The 25,282-nt window shown below is 42.6% G+C and overlaps 1 protein-coding gene across 6 annotated transcripts in view; it reads right to left on the bottom strand.

Annotated features, from left to right (window-relative positions):
• Positions 1–25,282, bottom strand: part of DAAM1 (dishevelled associated activator of morphogenesis 1) — a 161,449-nt gene that overhangs the window by 88,165 nt on the left and 48,002 nt on the right. For all 6 annotated transcript variants that reach the window (XM_074327417.2, XM_074327416.2, XM_074327412.2 and 3 more), the window contains exon 2: positions 11,702–11,920. In XM_074327417.2, coding sequence (XP_074183518.1) covers positions 11,702–11,884 — 183 coding nt within the window. In that variant the 5' untranslated portion in view covers positions 11,885–11,920. The remainder of the gene's footprint in view (positions 1–11,701; positions 11,921–25,282) is intronic.

Below are 25,282 nucleotides of genomic sequence, written 5' to 3'. Positions count from 1 at the left end.
CGTCTTCATTGCTGGTTGGATCCTCTGCTTCATCTAATCTACTGCTGATTCCCTGTAATATATTTTTCATTTCCGTTATTGTACCTTTATTTCTGACTGGTTCTTCTTCATGGTTTCCGTCTCCATTTTTATGCTTCCTATCTCTCCACTGAAGTTCTCTCTGAGATCAATGAGCATTCTTATAACCAGTGTTTGGAACTGCGTCTGATAGATTGCTTATCTTCATTTCACTTAGTTCTTTTTCTGGAGCTTTGTTGTGTTCTTTTGTTTTGGACTTGTTTCTTTGTCTCCCCATTTTGTTTGCTTCTATGTCTTAGGTAGAGCTGCTATGTCTTCCGGTCTTAGTAGAATGACCTTATGTAGTAGATGTGCTGTGGGATTCAGTGACACAATCTTTCTTGTCACCTGAGACACGTGCTCCAGGTGTGTCCCTTGTGTGGGTTGTGTGTGCCCTCCTCTTGTAGTTGAGACTTGTTTGATAACTGCACATCAATGTGAGGGACTGACCCTTGGGCTCACTGGTTGTGAGGACTGGCCTTGACTACAGTGGAAGAGTTGTTGTGCAGGGACTGACCCTACAGCTCCAGCTCGTTTTGAAGCTGGTCACTGGGGGTGCCATTCCCAGGACCACCTTGGAGGGGATCCACTGTAGGTCAAGTTTAGCCACAGCCCATTCCCCACCTGGGGCCACCCAGAAGGAGCCAGAAAGAAATCCACAGATGGCTACCACCTGTGCTATGCTTGGAAGAGCCTTGAGAGGCCAAGTTGAGAACCGCTGGCTGCCGCTAGTGCCGGCTTAGGGCTGCTCAGCCAGAGGCACAGGACATGCTCAGGCCAGAGGCTGCTTGTCTGGGTTCTGCGAACCTTTGAGAGACCCTAGGAAAGTCTGCAGCTTAAGCCAAGGCAAGTGGTCTGCATGAAAAAGCCACTGAAAGCAGCCTTGGTATGCCTGAAAGTTGGGCGGGGCCAGGTCTCAACTTGCCAGGGTGTGGCGAACTAACAGTGGAGACTCAGATATGGGGGCTGCCTGTGTTCCTGGCCGGGAAGTGGGAGGGTTCAACAAAGACCCAATGGCCTCCACCAGCTCCCCCATCCAGGAGAAAGCCGCCTCTCCAGTCCCCGTCCCAAGCCAGGTAACTCAATTCCCTACCATTTGTCCCTGCCTCCTTCCCAGCCACTGTCCCAGCGCTGGAGCTCAGAGTGAGTGATTCCACTGGTGGGTAAGTCTGTGCGCAGTCCCTTTAAGAAGATTGCCTGTGAGTGCAGCCGCTCTGTCTCACTGAATCACAATCTCCGCTGGTTTTCACAGCTAGAAATTATGGGGACTTCTCTCCCTGGCACTGGAACACTAGGCTGGAGTGGGGCTGGGATCTCTCACCCTTCTGGGGGTGGGCTGAAATAGCCCTCCCGATCTTTAGGTCACACGCAGGCGTGGGACCAGCCCGTTCTGCGTCTCTGACCTTCCTACCAGTCTGGAGGTGGCTTCTTCTGCAGGTCCTTAGTTGAAAGGCTTTAGTTCAGCTTGATTTTAGGTGATTCTCAATAATGGTTGTTTTGCAGATTAGTGGTAATTTTGATGTGGTTGTGAGAGAAGGTAAACAGTGTTTCCCTACTGTGCCATCTTGGTTGTCCATTAGAGTGACTTTTAATTAGTCTGCCATCACCAGCAGTTTTCCAGTAACCTAAAACAAATAACTCTGTTCTAAGTATGTTAAAATCATCTCCCAATATCCATCCAACCACCCAAATTTCCAGTTTTTGCACCTACAATCTACTACAGCTTCTGTTGACAAGGCTTAATTGAGAGAATTTCTAAGCAGTGTTTTCCTAATTGAATGGAGGGACTTTGTCTCCTGGGACACAGAACCAGTTATACCGTGACAGATGAGAAAGGCACACATGGGCAACTGTGAAGCTAAGTTCTACACATGTCCCCCTCCCTCAATGACACCAGCACTGTTCTTGCCAGCCCTTCCCACAGCTGGTCAGCATTCCCTTCTGAGACCTGTTTGGCAGCTCAGGTGACACTTTAAGTTTCATTTTAATACACTTCTAAGTTTTAACTGGGTCAAAAGATATCTACCACAATGAGTTTCTTCCCACATTGTATCTACTTATATTTCTCTTAATGGGAATTCCCTACCTATATGTACATTCATTTTTATTGCATTGTTTGTGATTTTCTTATTAATTTGTAGGTGTTTAACAATATTCTAGGTTCTAATCTTTTGATATATAAACAACAATTTCTTTCAGTCTCTCATTCAGTTATCTATATAAATTGTTGTGTTTTTTTTGTTTGTTTTTTGTTTTTTTTCAGGGTTGGGACAAAACTATAGGTACAATTTTGTATTTTGTCTTTTTTCAGTAAAAAGTATACAGTATTTTCCCAATCTCACATTTCTGTATCTTTTGAGGTTTACTCTGGAGAAGGTGAATTTTCACTCTGCTGCTGAGTTTATTTGACTCTAGCTTAATTATTACCAAGTATTAATGGTAGAGAGACTGTTAAGGACAGAAAGTATTTGTTAAACATTATCACCTTTATCCTTTTAATCTGCTACCCTTCATGGTAGCCACTTTGATGGTCCCATAGTAACTGACCTCCAAATAAAGATGAGCAAAGAAAACGACAATAGGTGATGGGTGGGGTGCAGACATCAGCTCAAATCTACCACTACTGCTTTGAGACTAATTCAAAATACAAACCCCGCTGCTGAAGGACTCAGCATTCATTTATGTATGCACTCACGTATACATGCCTTCACTCAAATATTATACTTCCTGAGCATGGCATACGTTATCCTTCAGTACTTAGTCATTAAGTGCCATGCCATAGCATTTACTGAGCACCTACCTCTGGGCCAGGCAGGGCTCCAGGCCCTGAGAATCCTGAAGGTTAAAAAGCCAGATCCACGCGTGCGTGCCAATCTACTCTCTGAAGGTACAAGGATGCATATTCATAGTGGATTTAACATAATGAGAATAACGCGAATAAACTCAAAACTGTCTGGTTGTTTAGAAGATGGCAAAGGACTTGCTGACTTTTTCTTCTACATCCAAGAAATGCCCATCTTGACAGGTCACCTGGTTTAGTTTAGTTCTTACGTATTACACTGTATGATGAAATAAAAAGCTGGCAACTATAGGATGTTTCTAGTGGATTCATTTAAAATTGGACAAGAGAGGGAAAATGCAATGTTTTTAGAGACCTGGTTTTCAAATATACTCATATATATGGTTCTTCATCCGTGAACCAGAAAAATCCTAACTAAGAGATGTAGCTGGTACTGAGTTCCTATAACACACATTAAGAAGCAGTTTTAAATTCCAGAGGAATTCTGGGAATTGAAGGTAGGCAGGATTCTAAGCAAAGGAAATAAAAATCTTTGGACAGACTAAAATGTACCATCCACATATTGGCCATTTACCTCCCACAGGCCATGTGACATATGTTTTATAAAAGCAAATGGCATTTAGATGATGCCCAGTGCATCAATATATATTCTCCTGTGCAGTTATTTGTAGAAACTACCAGATTTTTCCACTTATTACTGAAATATATTTTCAAAATTATACTTGAAAGCTTATCTAAACCACACTACTTGGAGATGAAATTATTCTCCCAGTTTTTAAACATCTATACAGGCTTATATGGGGACATGGAGAGACTTGGAAAGCCCATACCATATGTTGACTTTGTGTAATTTGTACATGGTAGCCGGAGGATTAAGTTAAATAATCAGATTTTAAACTGTAGCCAAAAGCTAAGTAGGTACATACCATTCAGAGTCTCCTCAGGATTCATAGTAATGAAAATCATCAAGGCCAAAGGGACTCGTTTTCTTAATAACACTATTAAGTTCAGAGATGGTTTTACAGTATTTGTATTTAAAAAAACGTTTTCATGTTTCTTTCCTCCATCTCTCCACATACCCCCATTTCAATCCCCATAATCGAAATTTAGAAGCACCCAGAAATAAATGCATTGATTGGTAACAAAATACCTAACATGAGGTCAAACCTAAATTTAACAGCCTGTACAAAAGGACATTTGGAATTATCTTGGTGAGATAAAATATAATTTAGGAATAGAAGGAATAAATTGTTTTGTGATTTTACCTTAAGCTTTACTGGATTTGTTTGGTGAATCAGAGGACAAGAAGGAAATTTAAGAAGCCATGGTGACCATCTTACTGTCAGTAAGCAGACAGGACCTCAACCTGCACAAAGAAATGTCTACTGGCCGCTGGGATGAAGATCTACTGCCGACCCTACTTTGAGTCTTACAAGTAACGCCATGTTCTATGGAAAAGTACAACAGATACAAGCAAGCAAAGCCACCTATATCAACATCGCCCTGTACCACAGTCGATAATTCATTTGATAAAGTTCTGCATTTGGGATCATCTTTAAGTTGACTGCACACTAGACAGGGATTTGAGCACTGAACACATTTAGGCTCATATCTACACTCCCTGTTCCCTGTGATGTACCGCGTATTTTCATACTGTTCTAAACATTTTTCTTTTAACTCATCAGATTGATTTATCCCAAAACGCGACAGTGTCAAGGGAAGATCTACTCAATATTTGTTTTTCTTCTCTGTCAACTATTCCTGTCCTTAAACTAAACATAATTTTCTCTTTTGACTTTTATAGGTTTGTCAAATGAAAAGAATTTTTAACCTCATGGAAATAGAATAATTTTAACATTAATTCCTTCAGTGGACTCTGATTTTTGGCTTCCAAATGACGGAATGCTTCGAGACTGTCCTAGGTATATCTTTGAAGTCTTTATGCAGTCTGACTTCCTTTACTTAATTACTGAGCAATCCTTAACACTCTAATTAAGAAACAATAGATTAAAACTATGACTCCTTACAACCAGTTTGTTTTTTCTTTAATTGGGTTAAAATGAAAGTACCTGCTACCCAATCTTTTCATCTTTCTTAACGACAGGGAACTCAACAGCTCTGTAAGGAACTTTCTATTCTTAGTCATGGTCTTAGTGTAAAAGGCAAGTTTTAAAAATAAAGAGATAAACAGTGTTGAAACTTTCCAATAATTCTGGTGATAATGGAAAAATGTTACTATTAAAGAGAACTTAAATTAACTTTAGTAATAATAATAAAAAAAAAAGTTATGTTCATAGCCTGAAAAGATGGGTAAACAATTCACACTGGCTAGTTAGGAAAAGAATAAAATTTGTACACTGATAAATCCGTAAGACTAACTTGGATTCCTGTAGCTCCTTTCATACCAAAGTGACTTCAGAATATATTGAAAAATGAGGAGATTACAGATGTAGGTTCCCAAGGGAATTCATTTGGCACAGCTTACCTTGCCTGTGAATTCATCTAACTGATACATTAACCAAATTCACTCATTCCTGTTATCGCCATTTCTCAAATTCTAGGCTGGTGACCAATGTTAAGAATGTCCTCAGTACTTAATAAAACTGACCTACAGTGAGTAATTGTACTTATGAAGATACAAATCTCCCCATCATTCTACGGCATCCATCATCACTACCTTCCTCACTGAGATTTTAACTTTTCGTTGACAGTCCTCAATAGTATAAAAGGTGATTTCATGATCAGTAATGATCTAAGTAAGTTTCTTTAAAATATTTTACATTTCCTGGAAGGCACAGCATTAGACCCATTGGCCAAATACATGCAAGGCTTAGCATTGGGTTTGAAAAAAGGCAAACTAACCAGAAAACAGCCTAAAATGGAATTGGTAACATTTCTGCTTAGGAAAACTTGGGTGCACACTGCATATTATATCCAATTGGTTATAAATTCACAGTGATGTACAGTATTAGAAATGAAAGCTTTCCTCTAATAACTCTGCAAAACTGATTCCAGGTACTCAAACAATGTGCGTGCTATAAGAAGTGAAATATACTACAATACACTTTAAAAATAATAACCAGACTTATCTTAAAACCTAGTTTCTCACCTAAAATCTCACCCAGGTAAAGCAGTTGGACATTTTGCATGTTTCCCAAGGCAAGAGAGCTCAGGAAACCTGAAGAGAGATACCAATTCCAATATTCTGTAAAATGTTCTGTAGAAAACCCTTAGCCCATCAACTCTTGCTGTATGCAGGAGTTTATACATGGGGTAGAAAAGCGGAAGGGGGCTCCTAGTAATTTTATTTCAAATTAAAGTAGCCAGACGAGGGATGCATTGTACCAAGGAGGCATTTCACCTCAACAGTTGGACTCAAAGGAAAACATACTCAGAATCTACTCAGGGAGACATAACACCTTTTGCTAAACTTACTGAAACGTCACAGAAACTACAAAGAACAATCATTATTTTTGTAAGTATAACCAGGCAGCAAAATATTTTAATATACTTTGGTACACTTAATTCACTGAGAAAACCTGCAAAAAATCAGAGGTACTTTCTTCTGGTTTAAATAAGAATCCGAGATATGTAAATTTAACTAACAATACAACCATCCCCATCCCGCTTTCCAGGCCTCTCAGAACCTCCAATGCTCCCAACATCCTATTTCATGCTCCATCTATACTGAACTTTCAGTTCCTTGAGCCTTCCACATTTTCTCTCTTACCACCCAGCCCTTACACGTACGTACATGCTATTCTCACTGTCTGTAACATTCTTCCCTCTCCTCTTTGCCTGGATAACTCCTTGCTGTTTTTCATGTCTTACAGTAAATGTCACTTCCTCCAGGAAACCTTCCAAGATCCTTCCATACTAGGTTAGATACCTGTGGGGCTTGCGGGTAGGTGTCAGTAAATAGCACCATCCTTCCCCAGCAGGTTTAGCATTATCTGAGAGCTAAGCTAAGGAATCAGCAAGTGGAAATCAAAATATCTTTCTTTTTACTCATGAAAGCCGAGTTGGAGCGCTCAACTTTCAACTTTAGACAAGTGGGCTTGCTGAGATTTCAATGCCGGATTAGACACTTACCCACCAGTCACAGGGACAGCTGAACCACTGCCAAACTCCACACGGGAGCTCAATCCTATGAAATTTATAGGACAAAGGGTCACAGAATACGTATGTGTTTTCTGAAAGGTTGATTTGCAGCGAAATAGAGACAGGGAGAGAGACTGAGCTATGTGTGTTCCAAAGAGGAGATGGAAGAGAAGCTGGGACTATTACCCCTCCCCAGCAAGAAAGCTAAGGATGACAGAAACAGCACCTGTGACTGGAACTCCCTCCTCATGAAGAAAGAGGAATAAAGGCTCTTCTCCAACAAAATGTGCTGCTTGAGAAGCCCCTTTCGTACAACTGGTCACATTGGATTTAGTTACCTGTTTCCCTCGCAGTTGTTAAGGGACACGTCTGTTTTGCTCACCGGTTAACTCAGGGACTGGCACAGAGCAGGCACTTAACATACATCAAAAGAATTGGTCTGTCAATTAATGACACACTCTTCTGTTCATCCCCAAGGAAATCTTCTATTGTTAACACTGAGATGAAAAAGTTACTTGAGCAAAGACAGTGTTTAGAGCTGTCATGCCTAGAACTCCAAATAGGTTGGTGGGGATCATCTAAGACCTTTAAAAGCCTGTAGAAAAGACAAGATTTTAGCTGAATCTTATTTTATGGGAACAGTTCTGGGTCTCAAACTGGTCATGTTCTTGATTTGTGGCTAAGACAGGATAAAGCAGAAGTGAAGAGGTGAGGTGGGAATGGCAATACAGGAAAAATGGATTGATGCTCAAAGGCATAAAATATATGGTTAGCAGAGATTACACAAACTCGCAAGAGTTGGCAAATATGTGGAAAAACTGGAACCCTCATACATTGTTTTCCACTTTGGCAAACAGTCTGGCAGTCTCTCAAAAGTTAAACACAGTGTTACCATTATGACCCAGACATTCCACTTTTAGGTATACATCCATGAGAAGTGAAAATGTTTTCATGTAAAAGCTTGTATATGAATGTTTAGAGCAGCATTATTCATAATAAAGACTGGCAACAACCCAAACATCCATCGACAATAAATGAATAAACAAAATGTAATATGTTCATATAATGGACTATTATTTGACAATACAGAGGAATGAAGTACTGACACATGCTACAACATGGATGAACCTAGAAAACATGTATGCTAAGTGAAAGAAGCCAGTCACAAAGGACCACATAGGACCACATGGTACATGATTTCACTTCTATGAAATGCTCAGAAGAGGCAAATTCACAGAAACAGAGAGTAGACTAGTTGTTGCCAGAGGATGGTAACTTTGGGAAGAAATGGGAAGTGACGGTGAAAGGGTAAAGGAGTTGCTTTTGGGGATGATGAAAATGCTGTTAAACCTATTGTACTGATGGCTGCACAGTTCTGTGAATATACTAAAAGCCATTGAATTGTACACTTTAGATGAATTAAATGGTTATGTGAATTGTATCTCAATAAAGTTGTTATAACAAAATAAAATCGGCAGGGTGGGGGGCTGGGACCTCCAGAAACCACTGCTTCCTGAAATTAGAAAGATTCTCATTCCACTGCCTGTGGCAGGGAACCTGCTAGAGAACATGGTACTCCTCACTGCCCACCTCTTTAAAGCTTCACACAGCTGACGTCCCGTCGCGGCCTGCTTTATGTATGAGACGATAAGGTTGCAGGAAGCGCTTCTGAAAGCTACCTATTTGGTGTCACTTTTAAACACATCAAATGAGTGACTCATCAGACAAGGTCAAGGAAACTAGCTTACCACAACCGGCTCTGATGAGATGCTTTCCAACAGATACAGAGCTAACATGGCCTGCAAGTTGGGACGTACACTGGCTCATTCACAGCAGGCAGATTAGCTTTCAAGGAAAGCAAAAGCCTGGGATATTTGCCTAGGGTGCTGTGCCCAGAAAATATTTGTATTATCTCCTATCCCTCTCGCTGCAGTAGGATGTGGGGTGTAAAGCACCTACTAAGTGCCCACCTTTTAAAAGAAGTGATCTGCTTTAATCTTCATACCAACCCTATGATAGAGAAGGTATTATCCCTATTTTATAGACAAGGAAACAGAGGAAGTTACCCTAGGTGGCAGAGTGGTCTCACTCCAGAGGCCATGCACTCTGCCTCCCACGTGGCCTCCCTCTCCCGTGCATGGGCAGAGGTGGAACTGCTTGTGACTAGTCAGGAGAAACCAGGGCAGAGGTTTCCAGTGGCTCCAAGTCCACTTCCCTTGCCCCAGGACACTGTTGGCAGTTGGATAGATTTGTGGTCTAAGCCCTGAAGTCAGAAGCAGACAAAAATCCATCGTCACTCACCAGGACAGATGCAAACCTCAAGATAATTTGTTTTCCAATGGTTTCAGCTTAAAGTTCTGGTTTGGCATTGGCTTGTTAAGTAACAGCTGTAGGCAATTTTCACACAAAATAAAGACATCAAGAAGGCAGAAAGTAGAATTTTCTCCCTTACGAATATAGAACAATGAGCTGTCTTCAAGATGTACATGGAGCTGCCACCACACAGGCTCTGGCTTAGGTCTCAATTGGGGAGGATGATAGAATATGATTGAAAGGACAGTGGATGTGTATGCTTTGAGGGTTCTGGCTCTGCACGCTAGCTCCACAACCACCAAAGAGGTCTTCATCTACCAGCAACATCTGTCTCCTTCGGGAGACTTTTGGTTTTAAAATGCTTTAAGAGGGAAATAAAACCAAGCCTGTTGATACATCATTATTGCCCTTCTTGGAAGCCATCATGGCAGATGATTCACTGCCCCTCCCTGTGAGCAAATTAGGCGTCCTCCACCCACTCCAATGACCTTAGGCTTAGCTGTGTGACTTATGGTGCCACTCTCTACAGAACAATGATACCTCCCTGCCCTGTGAACTCAGGAGTGGCCATGTGATTTGCCTTGGCCAAAGAAATGTGGGCAGAAGTGACATGTGTCATTTCCAAGCCTAAGCTAGAGCCTGCTAGGAATTCACCGTGTCTCTCTTTCCTCATCCACCAGGGTTGGGTCTTGGATAGAAGATGGGGAGGAGCTGACCCACATTGGTTACATCTGCTGTTGTAACCACTGAAGTTTTGCTATCACAAGAAAAACTAGCTTAAGATGACTATGACAGTCATTAACATTGATCCCCTCCACTTCCCTTCTCCCCTTCAATCACTCCTCACAACTCATCTCCTCCAGGAAGTCTTCCCTGACCACCTTCCTCATCATCACATCCTACAGCCCACAATACATTTACACACAATCCACACAGAGGGGGGTTGTGCTTCTTCTCCTAGTGGCATTATGCCTTTATTGGTCCCCATTTGCTACTGAAACTGTCAGCTCTTTAGGAGCGGGTTCAAGTTTTCTATTTCAAACCTCCTCATTAACACCTAGAACAGGGTTCTTTCTGTATGCAGTGAAGATGGGAGAGGGTAGATTCCCGAAACACTGAAAATATTCAACACCATAAACATGCTACCATCTCTTCATTTCCCCAACTAGTTCTGGTTGATAATAGGCCCATTATTCCACTGAGGAGCCCAGAACTTAAACATCAGCTTCACAGTACTTTCTCATATTGGCTCCTCATGTGAGAAAGGCTTATAGGTGAATTCTGGTCTAGAATTAGAAGAGCTGGGGTGACACAATCGGTTCCATTATTACACCGAAGGGCAGTGACACAGCTTACATTATTTTCTGGAGCTAAGAGTCATGAAAAACACTAGCACTCTCTAGGATCTGTTGAACAACATAAATGGTCTGACTGGAACTAACTCTATTACAAAATGCCAGTGGTGATCAGGGGGGATAGAGTCCTCATGTAACATTTATTGAGCACCTAATGAGGGCCAGGCAGTGCGCCTTTATACTATGTATCGTTCTCCTTTCATCATTACATGAAATTAGGAGGAAGTATTATTTTTTTTCTCCACATTCCAGAACACGGGCTCAAAAAAGTCATGCTTTTCCTATACTTATCCAGATAACCAAGTCAGAGAGGTAATTTGAACCAAGGTCTTCCTAATCTCCATGCCAGGCCCTTTAAACTATAATATCCTCTGAAACACAGAATGGAAAGAAACACCACTTCAGAGATGCTTGAAAGCTACGCTGAAGCGAGCCCTTACGTCTCTTGATCAATGGGTTCTATCTATACCAGACACATCTCTCACGTCAGTATAGTGGATTCTAAAATGTGATAGTATCTATAAAAAGTTTCCCACAACAGTTATTATTGCAATCCTGTCATTAGGCTAAATAATTATACGGTATTTAAGCAATAATGTCTCTCATCAAAGGATCAAGGACAGGCAGGATCAAGGACAGGACGGGTAGAGTGACTAATTTTCAAAAAGACATTAATGCCATCCACGGAGTGGGGGTGGCAGGAGCACGGGGTCTCCCAGGAGGTACGAGGCAGATGCGGGAGCTATTGATGCACACAGTGCGGACTCAGGTTGCGGGGGAGGAACCAGTAAGGGTGACTTCGGATGCAGCACTGCCTTGTACTTGAAGACCTGGAATACCTAGAACGGGGTATTACACCAGTGTTCAACACCAGCAAAGCCCTTTGATGTAGCAGCGCTACCTCTTCCTTGCCGTGTTTCTCCACAGGCTCAAGGCTGACAGTGGGGCTGCAGACATAGGGGCCTAGGGGGCATTTCACAGAAGCAGGGCAAGCCCATGGCTCACCAAACCGCCCGCTTCCTTTCTTCTCCCTCCTGCCTCCCAGCCACCGCCTGGAGGGAAGTCTGGGACTTACCACAAGTTCACTAAACATGACGTCCAGCTCCTCCCCAGGGGGCATGGGTAACGATGGCTCCATGGTCTGAAGGGCAAAGTTGCTATCATTCCGCAGCCGATATGTGATTTCTGGGTGATCATTATTTCGGAAACAGCAGAAGATGAATGAAATCCCCCGTCCACCTCTCTTCCTTGGGGCCATGGCTGAATCCTGTTCTATTTCTTGAGTGATTAAACTCTGCAAAGAGAGGACATGACATGGTTAAGAGTGCAACATGAATAAAAGATTTCTTTTTTAAGTCAGACCAATTCAAGAGAGAGCCCCTTGCCCCGGAGGCAACGACAGTGCCTTGCAGGGCACAGCGGGAACAACCCCCAGAGTGTCTGGAGTCCAGCCAGGCAGAGAGCACAGGTCCTTCTGTTCACTTGTTGAATGTTTCCTATGATCAATTGCCGAGCAAACAGTAGGACGAGTCAGTCCATGCCCCGCACACATGCTGCTATCACACTGGGCTACTGGCCATTCTTTGGACATCACATGCTCTTTCCTGCTGACCCATTTTGTTCTTGTTACTTCCTTTGCAAGAATGACCTTCTCTTCCTTGCCCCCCAGGAAATTTCTCACTCATGCTTTTCAGTTCAATTCTAATTTCCCCTTCTTTACCTTCCTTGAGTAGAATAATCTATGTGCTAAAGCATCTCTATCCATCCCAGCTCATGTCACATTCTAAGGTCTTTAGGAGTTGTCTTCCTGTGAGACTGGGATAACTCAACGTGGAGGAAGGGGCTATGGATTAAGCACCTCGGGGAGCCGAGCACCCTGCACAATGCCAGGAAGACAGGGGGCACTCAGTTAATGTTTATTGTGTTGAAAAACTTAAATTTATAACAAAGGAAGAGTGACTTCATGTGAGCTAGAAGGTCAGAGATCTTTAAACAGAAAAGATCAAACAAGTTTACTAGTAAGAAAATGGTTAAATAAATTATAGTATGTTCATATAATAGAATACTATGTGCTCATTAAAAAGAACAGGCACCTGTGTACATAGATAAGGAAAAATGTTCAAGGTGTTGTATGATATATATACTATATAGTAGAGGATTACATTTAAAAGCATCTTTGAATATGTGTAAGAAAATGTTAACAGCAATAATCTCCAAAATAAATATAGGGAATTAGAGACCTATTCCTTTTCACTTTATACACTTTTGAGTTTGAATTTTCAATGACGATAACTTTTTTCAAAGTTAAAACTGTATGTATTGGCTTGGGAAAAATTTCCAAGTTATAATGACAAGTGGAAAAAAACAAGTCAAAGAATAATGTGTACAACATGATGCCATAATGTCTTTTAAAAACAATCTCACACAAAAACTAAACTGTTTACAGATAAATACATAGCAAAAGGCCCGGAAAAATACAAAGCAAATTCCTAACTCTGAGACAGAAAGCGGACGGGGAAAAGGCAAACAAACAAACAAACAAACAAAACAATTCATATATATCATTCATATACAGAGAGTGCCAAAAAAATGCATACACATTTTAAGAAAGGAAATAAAATATTAAAATTGTAATACTCAATATATCCCAATAACAAAAGAACACAAGTCACATTTGACGTCTGCAATTACAAGAGGTGCTCAAAGTGGTTACCATCAGCGTCCAGACACTTCTGATTACAGTGAACTACTTGCTTGAGCAATGTTGACCAAAGTGTCCCCTTGTATACATTTTTGGGCACCCCCGATAAAAAAACGAGAGCATGCTCATGTATAACTTTTGTAGATTTTCAATTTTTAAGAAGAGACAGGTTTGGGGGGAAAAAAAAGGTGGGATGTGAATTGGCCCTTCATGAGTTGTAAGGGCAGAGGAGGAAAAATGCACCTGTGAAGGGAAGATGGTAGAAATGAAGGCGTGAATTTCAGAGAGAAACCATGGGGAGTCAGCCTAGAGCAGAGCACTAGTATGGAGAAGCTGTAGCCCAGGCTGAGGAGTCTGGATTTATCCCACAAGCAACTAGGGGGGCGGGGGGGAGGAGAGAGAGAGATAGAGAGAGATAGAGAGAGAGAGAGAGAGAGAGAGAGAGAGAGAGAGAGAGAGAGAGAGAGAGAGAGAGCAGAGGTGGGTCTTGATGGCTCTCATTTTTAGGTGACCTTGCTGGAGAAGATACGAGGACGGCTGAGCACCCTCGCAGAGGGCAGACTGCAGATCACCAGGCAATGCCAGCAAATGTCGCTATCCTGACAATCCCTGACAATCCCAGCATGTCCTGAGCGACAGGGCTAACACTACTGCCGCCACTGCTTGAAAGGGAACAGAAGGCCCGAGGGGCAGGCAGAGGCCCACAACTAACCTTGAACACAGAAACAGGAACAGAGCTGTATCAGCCCCAATGTTCAATTTAAAACCAATGGGTAGAAGCTATAAGGAGGCCGAAGGAGGAACTTTCTCATGCCTGTAACTAGGATACGATGGAATGAGGAGTCCCTGGCTCTGCCGTCTTTAGACCAGACTTACCCGTTGGAACCGCCTAACATGTAAGGTCCCACAACTATAAGATGGGAGATGGGGGAGAGATTGGAGATTTTCAGTAGGTGCTGATTTGAGCTTCTCACTCCAGTTTCAATTCCAACAGCTCTGCTTTTATCTATTTTGGATATTGAAGTTTTAGGTATCAATCTTGTTTTATAAAAACCTCCTGTGGCTTCTCACTGCAATTATAACAATATGCAAAGGCCATCCAACAGCCTCCAAGGGTCCACAGTCTGGCCCCTGCCCACCTTTCCACCTCACCACGCAGCGCTCTCCGTATGAGTCACTGCACTTCAACGACTCTGACCACGCTGGCTCCTACCTCAGGGCCGTTGCACCAGCTGCGCCCTGGCGCCATCTGTGCACGGCTGACTCTTCCTCATCATTATGACCGCAACGTGAATTTCACTCTCTCAGGGAGGCCATCCCCAGCGATCTACCTGCAGTAGTCCCTTTTCCACACACCAGTCACTCTCTAGCTCTTTATCCTGCATGACGTTTTCTTCACGGCAGTTACCACTACTGAAATTATCCTGTTTGATTATTTCAGGGGTGCATGGGACTTGGATAGATTGTTCACTGCTGTGTCCCCAGCACGTGACAGTACATGGGATACATGTACTAACCTATTCAACTGAATGGGGTCTGTGACAGCTTAGCATTTTGTGACCCCACGGTGCACAGCCAACAGTTACAGTAATTTGTGGCCTGAGTCTTCTCCCATTGAAGAGTCAACTCCATGAGGAAAAGTGCCCACGGCGTGTGTTGCTTACTGCCTCGCACACATAGGAGTATAACCAAAGTATTTGAAAAATGAATAGAGAGGGTGGTTGCTTTATTTTTGCATTTTACAAGTTGTTTCACTTAAACCCAAGTTCTATTACAGTCTGCTGTATGGAGGAGTGCAGAGGAAATGTTAAGATCTGAAAAATCAATCCAAAACATTTTTCAAGTCTTAAAAAAAACAAAAAACGCCAATAGTTCCACAAACCAAAGAATATGAGGGTCTTGGCAAGTTTCTACAATAGGGTAATAAGATACAGAGTCTATTGCATTTAAGAAACAAATTGAAATCATTAAAATATTGCCTTTGACAGGTGATTTATGTCTAAAGGCTTCACTCAGTAAAGCCCAAAGACCAACTTCAATGCTGCTTCCTCTGTGGAATTCCAAATACAAGGTCCTCTATTAAACCAACGCTTAAACTGTAGGTGATGGCAAAGCTTTGAGATTTCTAACAAGCAGCCATTTTTAATACACATACTTAGAATTCCACTGTTCAGAGCCTAGTCTCCTAGATGTAGACCAAAACAGGAAGCAAGATTAATCTCCCTACTTGACCCCTCAGTGGCACAGACACTTCTGGCCAGCTCTCTTAATGGCTCTAGCACTAATGAGGGACTCTGGCCACTGCCTGTGTATGACTTTAGTGAGCACATTCACACCCATCACTTCATTCCATCATCCCCATTTCACAGATGAGAATTAAGTGGACATTTGGGAGACAGCAGGGCAATTAGGAAGGGAGAAATTTGAGAGACTTGATTTCCTGGTGAAGGCAAAGTGATGTTTATTCGGAGAAGCCTAATCATTTGGGAGTGGGGCAGGGAAGCTTGGCAGAGGTCAGAAAGCCTGCTTGCTTAATCCGACTGGAATCCAGTTCGCACCTGCTCCACCCTCAGAGCCAAGACCTTAGTTCAGCCGACCCTCTTCTCCCATCTGAATGACTACGACAGCTTTTCAACTCTTCTCCCTGACCCTTGATTTCACAGCCTAAGGACTGGCAAAACTTTTCTGCAAAGGGCCAGATGACAGATATTTTAGACTTTGTGGGCCATCAAGCGTCTATCACAACTACTCAACCCTACCATTTTATCACGAAAGCAGCCACAGACATCTGTAAACAGGGGCATGCCTGCATGCCAATAAAACTTTATTTGTGGACACTGAAATCTGAATTTCCTATGATGTCATATCACAGAATATTATTCTTTCTGTTGTTGTACCATTTAAAAATATGAAAATCATTCTTAGCTCATGGACCATACAAAAACAGGTGGTGTGCCCAAGCCGGCCCATGGCTTGAAAGCTGCCAAAGCTGCCCTAGTCCATCATATTCACCCATTTAATTCATTGACACAAATGTGTTTTATCAAATACTGATTATGTGTCAAACTCTGTGCTAGGCCCTTAGGAAAGCGGGATGAAAATGAAATAATGTAACCTCACAGAGCTTACTTGCTTTGGAGAAGGCAGCAAAAAAAATCAAGTCAACTAAAACAAATATTGATGTTGGTGAGTGTTACAGGGGATGCAAGAAGAAAACGAAAGAAAACGGAGGTCCTGGTGGTGGTGGGAGTGGACAGCTACTTTAGACAGCGCGATCAGGGAAGGCCTCTCCAGAGACGGGCATTTAAACTGAGAGCTGATGGGTGAAGGGCTCCGCCCTGCCAAGTGTCAGGGAAGAGGAGTCCAGGCAGAAGGAGTGTGTACAGAAGCCCGAGGCAGGTGGGGAACTTGGCATGTTTGAGTCAGGGGAGGAAGACCAGGGAGGCTGCAGCTTAGCGAGGAACCGGGGTGTTAAGAGAGAAGAGGCTGCAGAGGGCAGAGGCCAGACCCCAGGGCCTCATCCACCAGGGTGAGGAGTCTGGGATTTATTCTCAGCACATCATAAATCTGACTGTGTCACTCAGCTCTGCAGTGTCTCCTGGATGCAGTCCAACTTTGCAGCCTGGACCACAAGACCTTCCACGGCCTGGCCCTTACCTACTGTAGTTCCCACCTCGTCTCCCAGCACCCTGAGCGCTGTGTGTTCCCATGCTCCTCACAAACACGTGCGCACGCAGTCATCAGATCTTGACAGGACCCACACTGCTGAACCCACACCTCTGCCGTCCCGGCTGCCTAGGGTGCTCTCGTCCTTCTTTACTTGACCATCTTCCACTCACCATTCCAGACCCACACAAATACTGCTGCTTTTCTAAGCCTTCAGGTTCCCAGAGATGGGCACACATTTCTTTCCATACCCCTAGCATCACATACATAGGTGAGTGCTTTTTGTTTGTTTAAATTCATGCCTGTTTTCCCCACTATGAGATCCCGAAGACGGGGACCAAGTTTGGTTCGGTCGCCGGCACACAGTATATTCTCAATAAATGTTTGCTGAATGAAAAAGCATAAATGCCTAAGTGAACATAGCCTCTCATCTGGGAACTTCGGGGCTGTGTGACTGGGTATCCTTCCCACAGTTGCCAGTAGATGTTTTTCACAACTGCCAAAGCATTTGAAGCCAATCAGATCTCCTGACAATAGCTTTACACAGAGACTGCAACCTCGGGGTATTTGCAATTTCTTCGAATGAGGAATTTCTTTCTGGCCGAACTAACTGGTGCTTGGTTTTTCCACCCATCCTCAAGTAAGCTCCTTCCAAAATAGACCCACTGATAGAATCTCTGAGACATTTCCCCATTCCTCACATTCAGTAAACATTTTGCCCAAGACGTGCTCACTTCCTCAGCTATCATAGCTGAGCCTCGTCAATTACTAGGCCAGATGCCGTGTTTGGTGCTAGAAAAACAGATGAAGACCCGCTGATGAGGGGGAGCGCAGCCTTGTGGGGACATTTTGGGAGCAGTGAAGTTGGTCCTTCTGTCCAGTAAAGAGGGAATGCACAGTTATCAAAACCAGGGCCCTATGTTTCCACATCTTGGCCTCTTTTTAATCAGATCAGCCTGAGGAAAAGACTAATTCCACCACGACAGCTGGGCCCTCCACCAGAACACATCTTCTAATCTCAGCTTCTGGCATTGTTGCAGAGGAGAAAAAGTCACTTCTGGGACATCCAAAATGCAATCCATCTATAACATTACAGATGACTATTGCTATGCCCTGCACAAGGAAGCAATTAAAAAGCTACTTAAGATTCTGGAGCAGGTGCATTGTGCTTAGCAAAGAATAAGAAATTTAATCCATCTGTGGCCTAGCTCAAAGTCAGTCATTTGTACTGTCGAACAAGACAAACAAGACTCTCATGTGGTAACAGTCAAAAAATGAGGGCCAACTTTAAGGACTGCAGATGACGATGATTGGGGTGATGAAAAACACTGAAGAAGAACTTAGAGTCCACAAGGAAACCCTCCATAACATTTTCCTTTGATAATGCCAAGTCACAACACATATGTGATACGTAGTTTGTTTTTCAAGAAGCAACACACGATCAGCACCAAATATATAGGGAAACCTGACTGTCATGTTGATAAAATCGATTTGCACTGATACATACATCCTTTAAATTGTTTCATTAGGGACTTCGGTCACACATATGTAACATGGCTGTCCAGGCGGAGGGATACGCTCACGGGCTATGTCCCTAAGGTTTTCCTCTAACCAAAGTGGTTATAGGGGAAACAACAGCTTAGATGCTGGAGAAAGGGAGAGAGAAGGAGAGACAGAGAGAAGGAGAGAGAAGGAGAACCGGCCACCAACTTGGTTCAACAGCTGAGAGTTTCTGCATGTCCTCACGCAGTGCAGGGGGAACCACACAGGTCATGCTCAGCTTCTATTATTTCAGTCAAGACACAGTATTTCACATGTCATTCTCCAAGTATAATTTCAACACTAAAATATTGTCATTGTTTCTTTATTATAAATGGTCTCTGGAGTTACCGAAACAGTGTTACAGACATAAAAAGGACAAGAAAGAAAATTTACACCATTAAAGCAACTAGAATGGTTGGGGGAACCCTCAATTTTAATTGCCATACCCACTGTCTTCAGAGCTGCAGTTTATTCCACATTTTGCATTTTTCCAAGGGCCCTGACATAAAATTTGGGTTTCAACAACACGATAATGTTAACCCAAATTCTCTTATCAAGAAGAATGTGAAAGGGAAAAATTACTTTGCTTCTTTCCTTGGCCATCTTTCTCTCCTCTCACATTCCTCACGTCTGGTTTCATTTCCCAAGTACACCAGATGCCAAATACTATTTGGAGCTGAAAAAAAAAAAATCATGGGATAGTCTAAAGGTTGTAGGAGAAACATTTGAAAAAGGATGTGTTTTCCCTGCAAGTTTCAACATCCTCGCCATCAGGAAACGGAAAGGGCGTTTCTCAGTAAGTGTGTCCAGTGGAGGGACAGCCCTTCCCACGCACTTGGTCCCCAAAGGACGTTCTAATAGGGAACTTCTTGGAGTGGCTCCTGGAAACTGACCCAGCAGTCACTCCTCTCAGTCCAATGACTTTCCCAATGCAAGAGGAAAATAATGTAGGCACCCCACCATCCCTAGGGAAACCAAAACCCAAGCTTTCAGAAAAGCCACTGGCACCCTGCAAACACTTTGCTCCACTGCCTAGAGAGCAGAGCAGCGAAATCAAAGTACACTCTCTCTTCTGTGCCCGCCCTGCATCAGCGCAGGCAGGGGTGTGCAAAGTGAAAGCCAGAACCAGTCCCCTTCCTTTCCCATTTCCTCCCTAGATAAAGGAGGAAGGAACCCAAGTGAAGGGCACGCACCCCCTCTAGCCAGACCAAGCCTCAACCAGCACATAATTAACAGTATTTCCAAGCCCAAGTCACAGAGTCCTGTCAGGAAACACCCTCTCCCTCACGTGACAAGCAAAGGAGGGAACCTCCAACAGGTTTCACTCTAAAAAGCTATCATAGCAACGACGATGCTGTTAAGACTCAATACTTTAACCTCAGGTTTAGGGCATAAATCCCTAAAGCCAACATACCACAGTTCTCGAGCTAGGAAGTCTGTCCTGCTCATGTGACAGAAACCAGTCTGGACGCCAGGACATCTCGTCTCGATCATCTGGGAGAAGAGCCAAACTGAAAGTGTCATTGGAGCTCCCTCCCCACCAAAGAAAGCACAGCCTTGCCAGCGAGCCTGTGCCCTTGGGCCTGCTGACCTGTTGCTAGTCTGTCAGTTAAGTCAATAAACAAATTTAAGCTGAAGCCCAAAGAAATGCAAATCACAGAAACCCAAAAAGGGATGGGTTTCTATCTTCACTGCCTCTAAGGGATGCACTGGGATTGTACAAAGACACATTTAAATAGGGATTTACACAAACAAAAGAAGCTACAACTCAGTGACTAGCTTGGTCACATCAAAGCTACTCACTCTTCCAAGAGGCCAAGTTTTGTTCTTTAACAAGCTCGTTAAAAAAAAAAAAAGAAGAAGGAATACAACTTTCTGAATCACCTAGAAGGTCTTTCAGAAAGGATATGAGAGTCCGACAGACATCATAGTCAGCAGAAGACGTGTCTATGGCAAGACACCAGCAATCGCCTGTGCTCTCTACGCTCCGGTCCTCTGCTGATCCCACTAAAATAACCCCTAAAGTCAGAGTCTTCACCACTCCAGGCAAATGTCTCCCACTGCAATCACCACCCTGTAGGCACTTTCGGCTTCAGACCTTCCCAAACAAGCAGCCAACCTTTTGGTGCCATCCATACAGAAAACGAAAATGATATCAAAAGACATTGCCTGAAAAGAAATGTATCATTAGATATTTTTTGGAACCTTCTCACAACTGAAATAACTTTGGCAAATCCTGAGAGACGAGAAGTTGAACAGTTATTTACTTAGTTTCAACAACTACGTATGTTTTCCAGATCTTCAGGCAAAGTTCAGTAGGAGTTAGAGACGATAAACTGGATAAACTGCTCTGGGCCAAAGACTCACGTCGCCATCCCACAGGGACATGAAGACCCCCTCCACAGGGAGGGCCTGAGACATGGTCCCCTGGAAAAACGATTACAGCCACTGACCCCCACAGCCCCCAAACCAGATGCTGTTCAATCTTATTCCTTCTCAAATATTATAACTACATTTTATCAGCAAGGCATTTTATTGCCAAATAGGTATAATCTTTATTTCTACACAGGCCGCTAAGAATAATGTCTATTGGCATCCCATGGAAACTCCAGTTCTCTGGACTGAAAATAAAGACATAAAAGTGGGCCTGGAGGGCTTTATATATCCATGTTTACTGAAAGCAAATTTTAAAACTCACTAATTACCTTCCTCTTTTCATGTTCTTCTGACTACTTTTATGCCAAGATTACTTTAATACAATTGCAACAGCAGAAAATGAAACACCATGTAGAACAAAAGTTCTTGGTTAAAATTAGCCTCACTCTCTGGTAACTATTAAGGATCCCCCGTCTTTCTCGGAGCCAATGTCTGCGCTCCTCAGTGAGGAACAAACTGATGAACAAACACAATACGACGCAGGCAACCATGGAGCCACGACCGGGTTCCAACACCAGCTCAACCACTTCTGACGGGGACTGTGGAGTGACTTCAGGAAAACTTCAGCATCCGGAAGCCCTTGTAACTGTGTGATGGCTTTTAAGCGGACATCACAAAGGGAAGTGAGAACGACATTAAAAAGTTAGAGGGAGGATTTATATTTGATAACTACTGTTTGGTGGAAATATGTTAACCAGATTCCTTTCTCTGACATTCCTCTCTGTATCAGCAGAACAAATTCCTGGAATGAGGCTGGTTTAATCTCTACCGGGCAGTTGTCATCACTAAATCAAAGGTTCTGCAGCTTCGTCAGCGTATCTGCACACCGTGGGAAATGCTCTGAGGGTTTGGGGGGTAGTGTGGCAAAATGCATTAATAAAAATTTAGCTTTCTTGTATATTTTGAAGCATTCAACAGGTTTACTATTTCAACGCAACCACTTACACAAAACTACCACATCGCATCCCCAGCTTAGTCACTGCAAGGACGCTGGTATTTGCAACCCTGACCTGATTCCCCTCAGACTGTCCTCAGTCACTGATCTCATCTACTGATAAGTCTACTTTCTACACCTGAAGGCATCTTGTCTGCCTAGGAAAGTCACTGCAAATTGGTCACCAAGACAGAAAACCGACTGCAAGCACCCAGGGCCACAGGCTTTCACACTTTAGCCTCAGAAAGATCATTCTGATCACACGTGGACACAGCCACCACGCACCATTACAAATGTAAAAAATGTTTATAGAAAGCTAAATGCATGGTGATTCCTGGGTTTAAAATTACAGTGTGGTGAGTTGTTTATAAGATGCTGAATCTCTCCACAACGCCAGCTGCTCAGAGGGGCTCATTTTGGGCAAGGCCAGCACCACACCTACGCTCGGGCTGTTCCCTATTGCGTCCTGCTCCTGATGAGGCAGGGAGAAGCCACCCAGAAACAGTCAGGACAGATGATGAGCCGGCACGTTATGAAAACTGAAACTCCCTTCAAAGGGAGCACCCTGCCCTTCATAAACAGTCTACCTACAAATTTTACATAATAAATCTTCAAGAGCGGTTTATGGAAAGATGATAGTAAACGCTTCATTTGAATGAGAGTTCAGGTATAGAAAAAAGGCAGTAAAGAGGCACTTTGGCCTCCACCTGTTTCAGGTGTTGTGTCGCTCCAGTGGGTGTTGTTCTTCAATCAGAACTGCCCCACCCCTTTGTGAGAGACGCACACACCCTCTCATGATTAGAAGTGAAGGCATTACTTTGCCATGTCAGCCTATAAAACTAATTCCCGGAGACACAGCACTAAAAAGACCTAGAGAAACAAAGTTTTGACATAAGATTTCCCCAGTCTCTCTTCATGTTAGGAACCTTCATAAGCACTCAGCTATACAACCCTCCAAAATTAGAATAAACTTTTTTTAACTGGGGGGGATCAAGGCGGGATAGCCCTCAGCCCCACAATGGGCAATCTAACAATAGGTGGGTGGAAAAATCAATTGTATTGCCTCAGTGGGGGCGATCTGGCAGTATCCATTGTTTTTAACGTATTAGCCCTTTGAGCCACATCTAAGAACTTCTAGATTCCAGTAGGGATTCAACCTACAGACACAATCACACAGGGGCAGAGACATATTAACAAGGAGGCTCACTGCAACGCTGTAACAGAAAGAAAACCAGATTCATTATTTGTAATAGAGAATCAGCTAAGTGTCCTTCAACAGGGGGACGTTTTACTAAATGCAGCTACGCCAATCGGATAAAACACTGGTTTTCATAGCCCAATGCCCAGGCTTTACTCCACACCAATTATATCAGAATCTCTGGTATTGGGGGCCCAGACATGGGAATTTTTCCAGACTCCACAGGTGATTCCAATGGGCAGGCAAATATGAGAACAGAATCCTATACTCATGTAAATAATGTGCTAGGTCCACAGATACGGACATGGGAAGAGCTAACATATTCATAAGGAAAAAAAAGAAAGAAATCAAGTTGCATAACAATACGTATGTATCACCATTTATGTTAAAATTAAAACAAAACTGTACTTGTAGCTACACGCACCCACACACACACCACTCTATACATGTGAATGCATAGCACTCCATCCAGAATTAGCAGTAGTAACTGTAAAGTCGCTCAAGTTTTTAGCCAAAAGCTTGGCACATGGAAGATGCTCAATAAATGGTGGCTGTTATTTCCCTGTGCAGCTAAGTTTTGGGAGCCTATAGGAATAGTTCCATGTGGAAAATGAACTCTCATTCGTGACTTATGCAGATGTCAGTGTTCTGTTGAAAGGCGCAAGTTCACAAACCTTCTCAATAACCCCATTAAAACTCTAAGTATACACCTGAAAACTCATTAATCATTTTATTGATTCTTTTATTTAAAAGTACAGCTTGCTTCGTGCATACTTGAAACCCATGCACAAAAATGCAGATGGCTTCATTGTCAACATTGTATGGATCTGTAGATCCACCCAAATGGCCTATTTAAAAGTTGTACTATGTTAGCCAACAAATCTACACACTTGGATGCAATGCTAGATGTAATCCTGACGAACACAGAGAAGAAAATATTCCCAAGGCTGCAGGCACCAGCGATAGGGATAACAACATGACCAACTTTTACAAAATGTTTTGTTTTGCTTTAAATTCTGCATGTCCCAAGAGGCAATTATTGGAGAATTTCCAGTTCACGAAAGCCATTATGTTGGAAGTTCTTCAAATGGTCACAGGGCCAATTAGAAGAGAAGTTGGGAAGTTCTATTACGTTTTCCTTTTATGTGGCTCTATTTCAATTACACTTCTATTGTGCGGATCAGAAATTCTGAGATCATAGCTATAGCCCAGAACAGGAGACTTAAGGGGGCTCATACATGAATGAAACTTAGCACTTTGTATGTCTTTAAGATGCAATCAGATATATTTAAAAATTGCATTTTTATAAAAGTGAATGCAGTACAATGTTCAAAATTCTTCTCTACTTATAAGTACTTAAAAAAAAAGTATGCATAAGCCATATTTACTTAGGCACTGATTGTTTGACCACAAAAACTTTAAAGTTGGTTTCCAGCAGTTTTCTCTCAAGTGCATGCTCCTGAGGTTCTACCTTTAAAAAGTGAAATGTTTGGGGTCCTCCTTATCTATCAATAAAAAAGCCATCATACTGCTTACAGAACCAAATGAAAACATGGTGATCATATGAATTTATAAGAGGCAAGAGGTGGTCTTGCCAAGTTAAGATTTTATCATGGAATTTTATGATATTGAGGTCTGAATGCTGATAGCGGTCCTATGAGATAAGAGTCTAATTGTTTCCTAGCCACACCTTCCAGAAGTTTATGTATTTGAAACTCGATTCCTTCAAATATCACTAAATATTCATTGCAAACAGCTGGAAAGGAAATCAATTCTGAACACTGCAAAGGATCACCAATATACTGATATGAATCCCAGTAAAATAAAGTTACCATTAGTTTGGAAGAAAATGCTCACTGGAAAAGGAAAAGGAAAATGGATTTTCTGAGACTGTTGTAAGATACGAGAACATAAGTACACACAGCTCATAGGACAGGGATGACCAGGTCTGAACAAATGGTCCAGCATCAGTAGGCCGTGCCTACTAGGAAGCTTTGGGAAAATATCGAAGACAGAGGAACTTGTTCTGATACCTGTCAGAATTACTAGGGTCCTTTGGCAATTGAGTTCCAAGTCACTTCCAGAAATCCCAGATGACCTAGAATAAACTGGATAATGATGTCACTTCTGGGAGTTAAGAAGCCATACAAAAGTAGAATCTTGAGAAAGTACAAAGCTC

This window comes from Rhinolophus sinicus, chromosome 3 (assembly GCF_057876585.1).
Source record: "Rhinolophus sinicus isolate RSI-liver-muscle chromosome 3, RSI-T2T, whole genome shotgun sequence".
Classification (NCBI taxonomy): Eukaryota; Metazoa; Chordata; class Mammalia; order Chiroptera; family Rhinolophidae; genus Rhinolophus; species Rhinolophus sinicus.
Note: the sequence above shows the minus strand (reverse complement) of the source record. Positions and strands in the feature narration are given on the sequence as shown.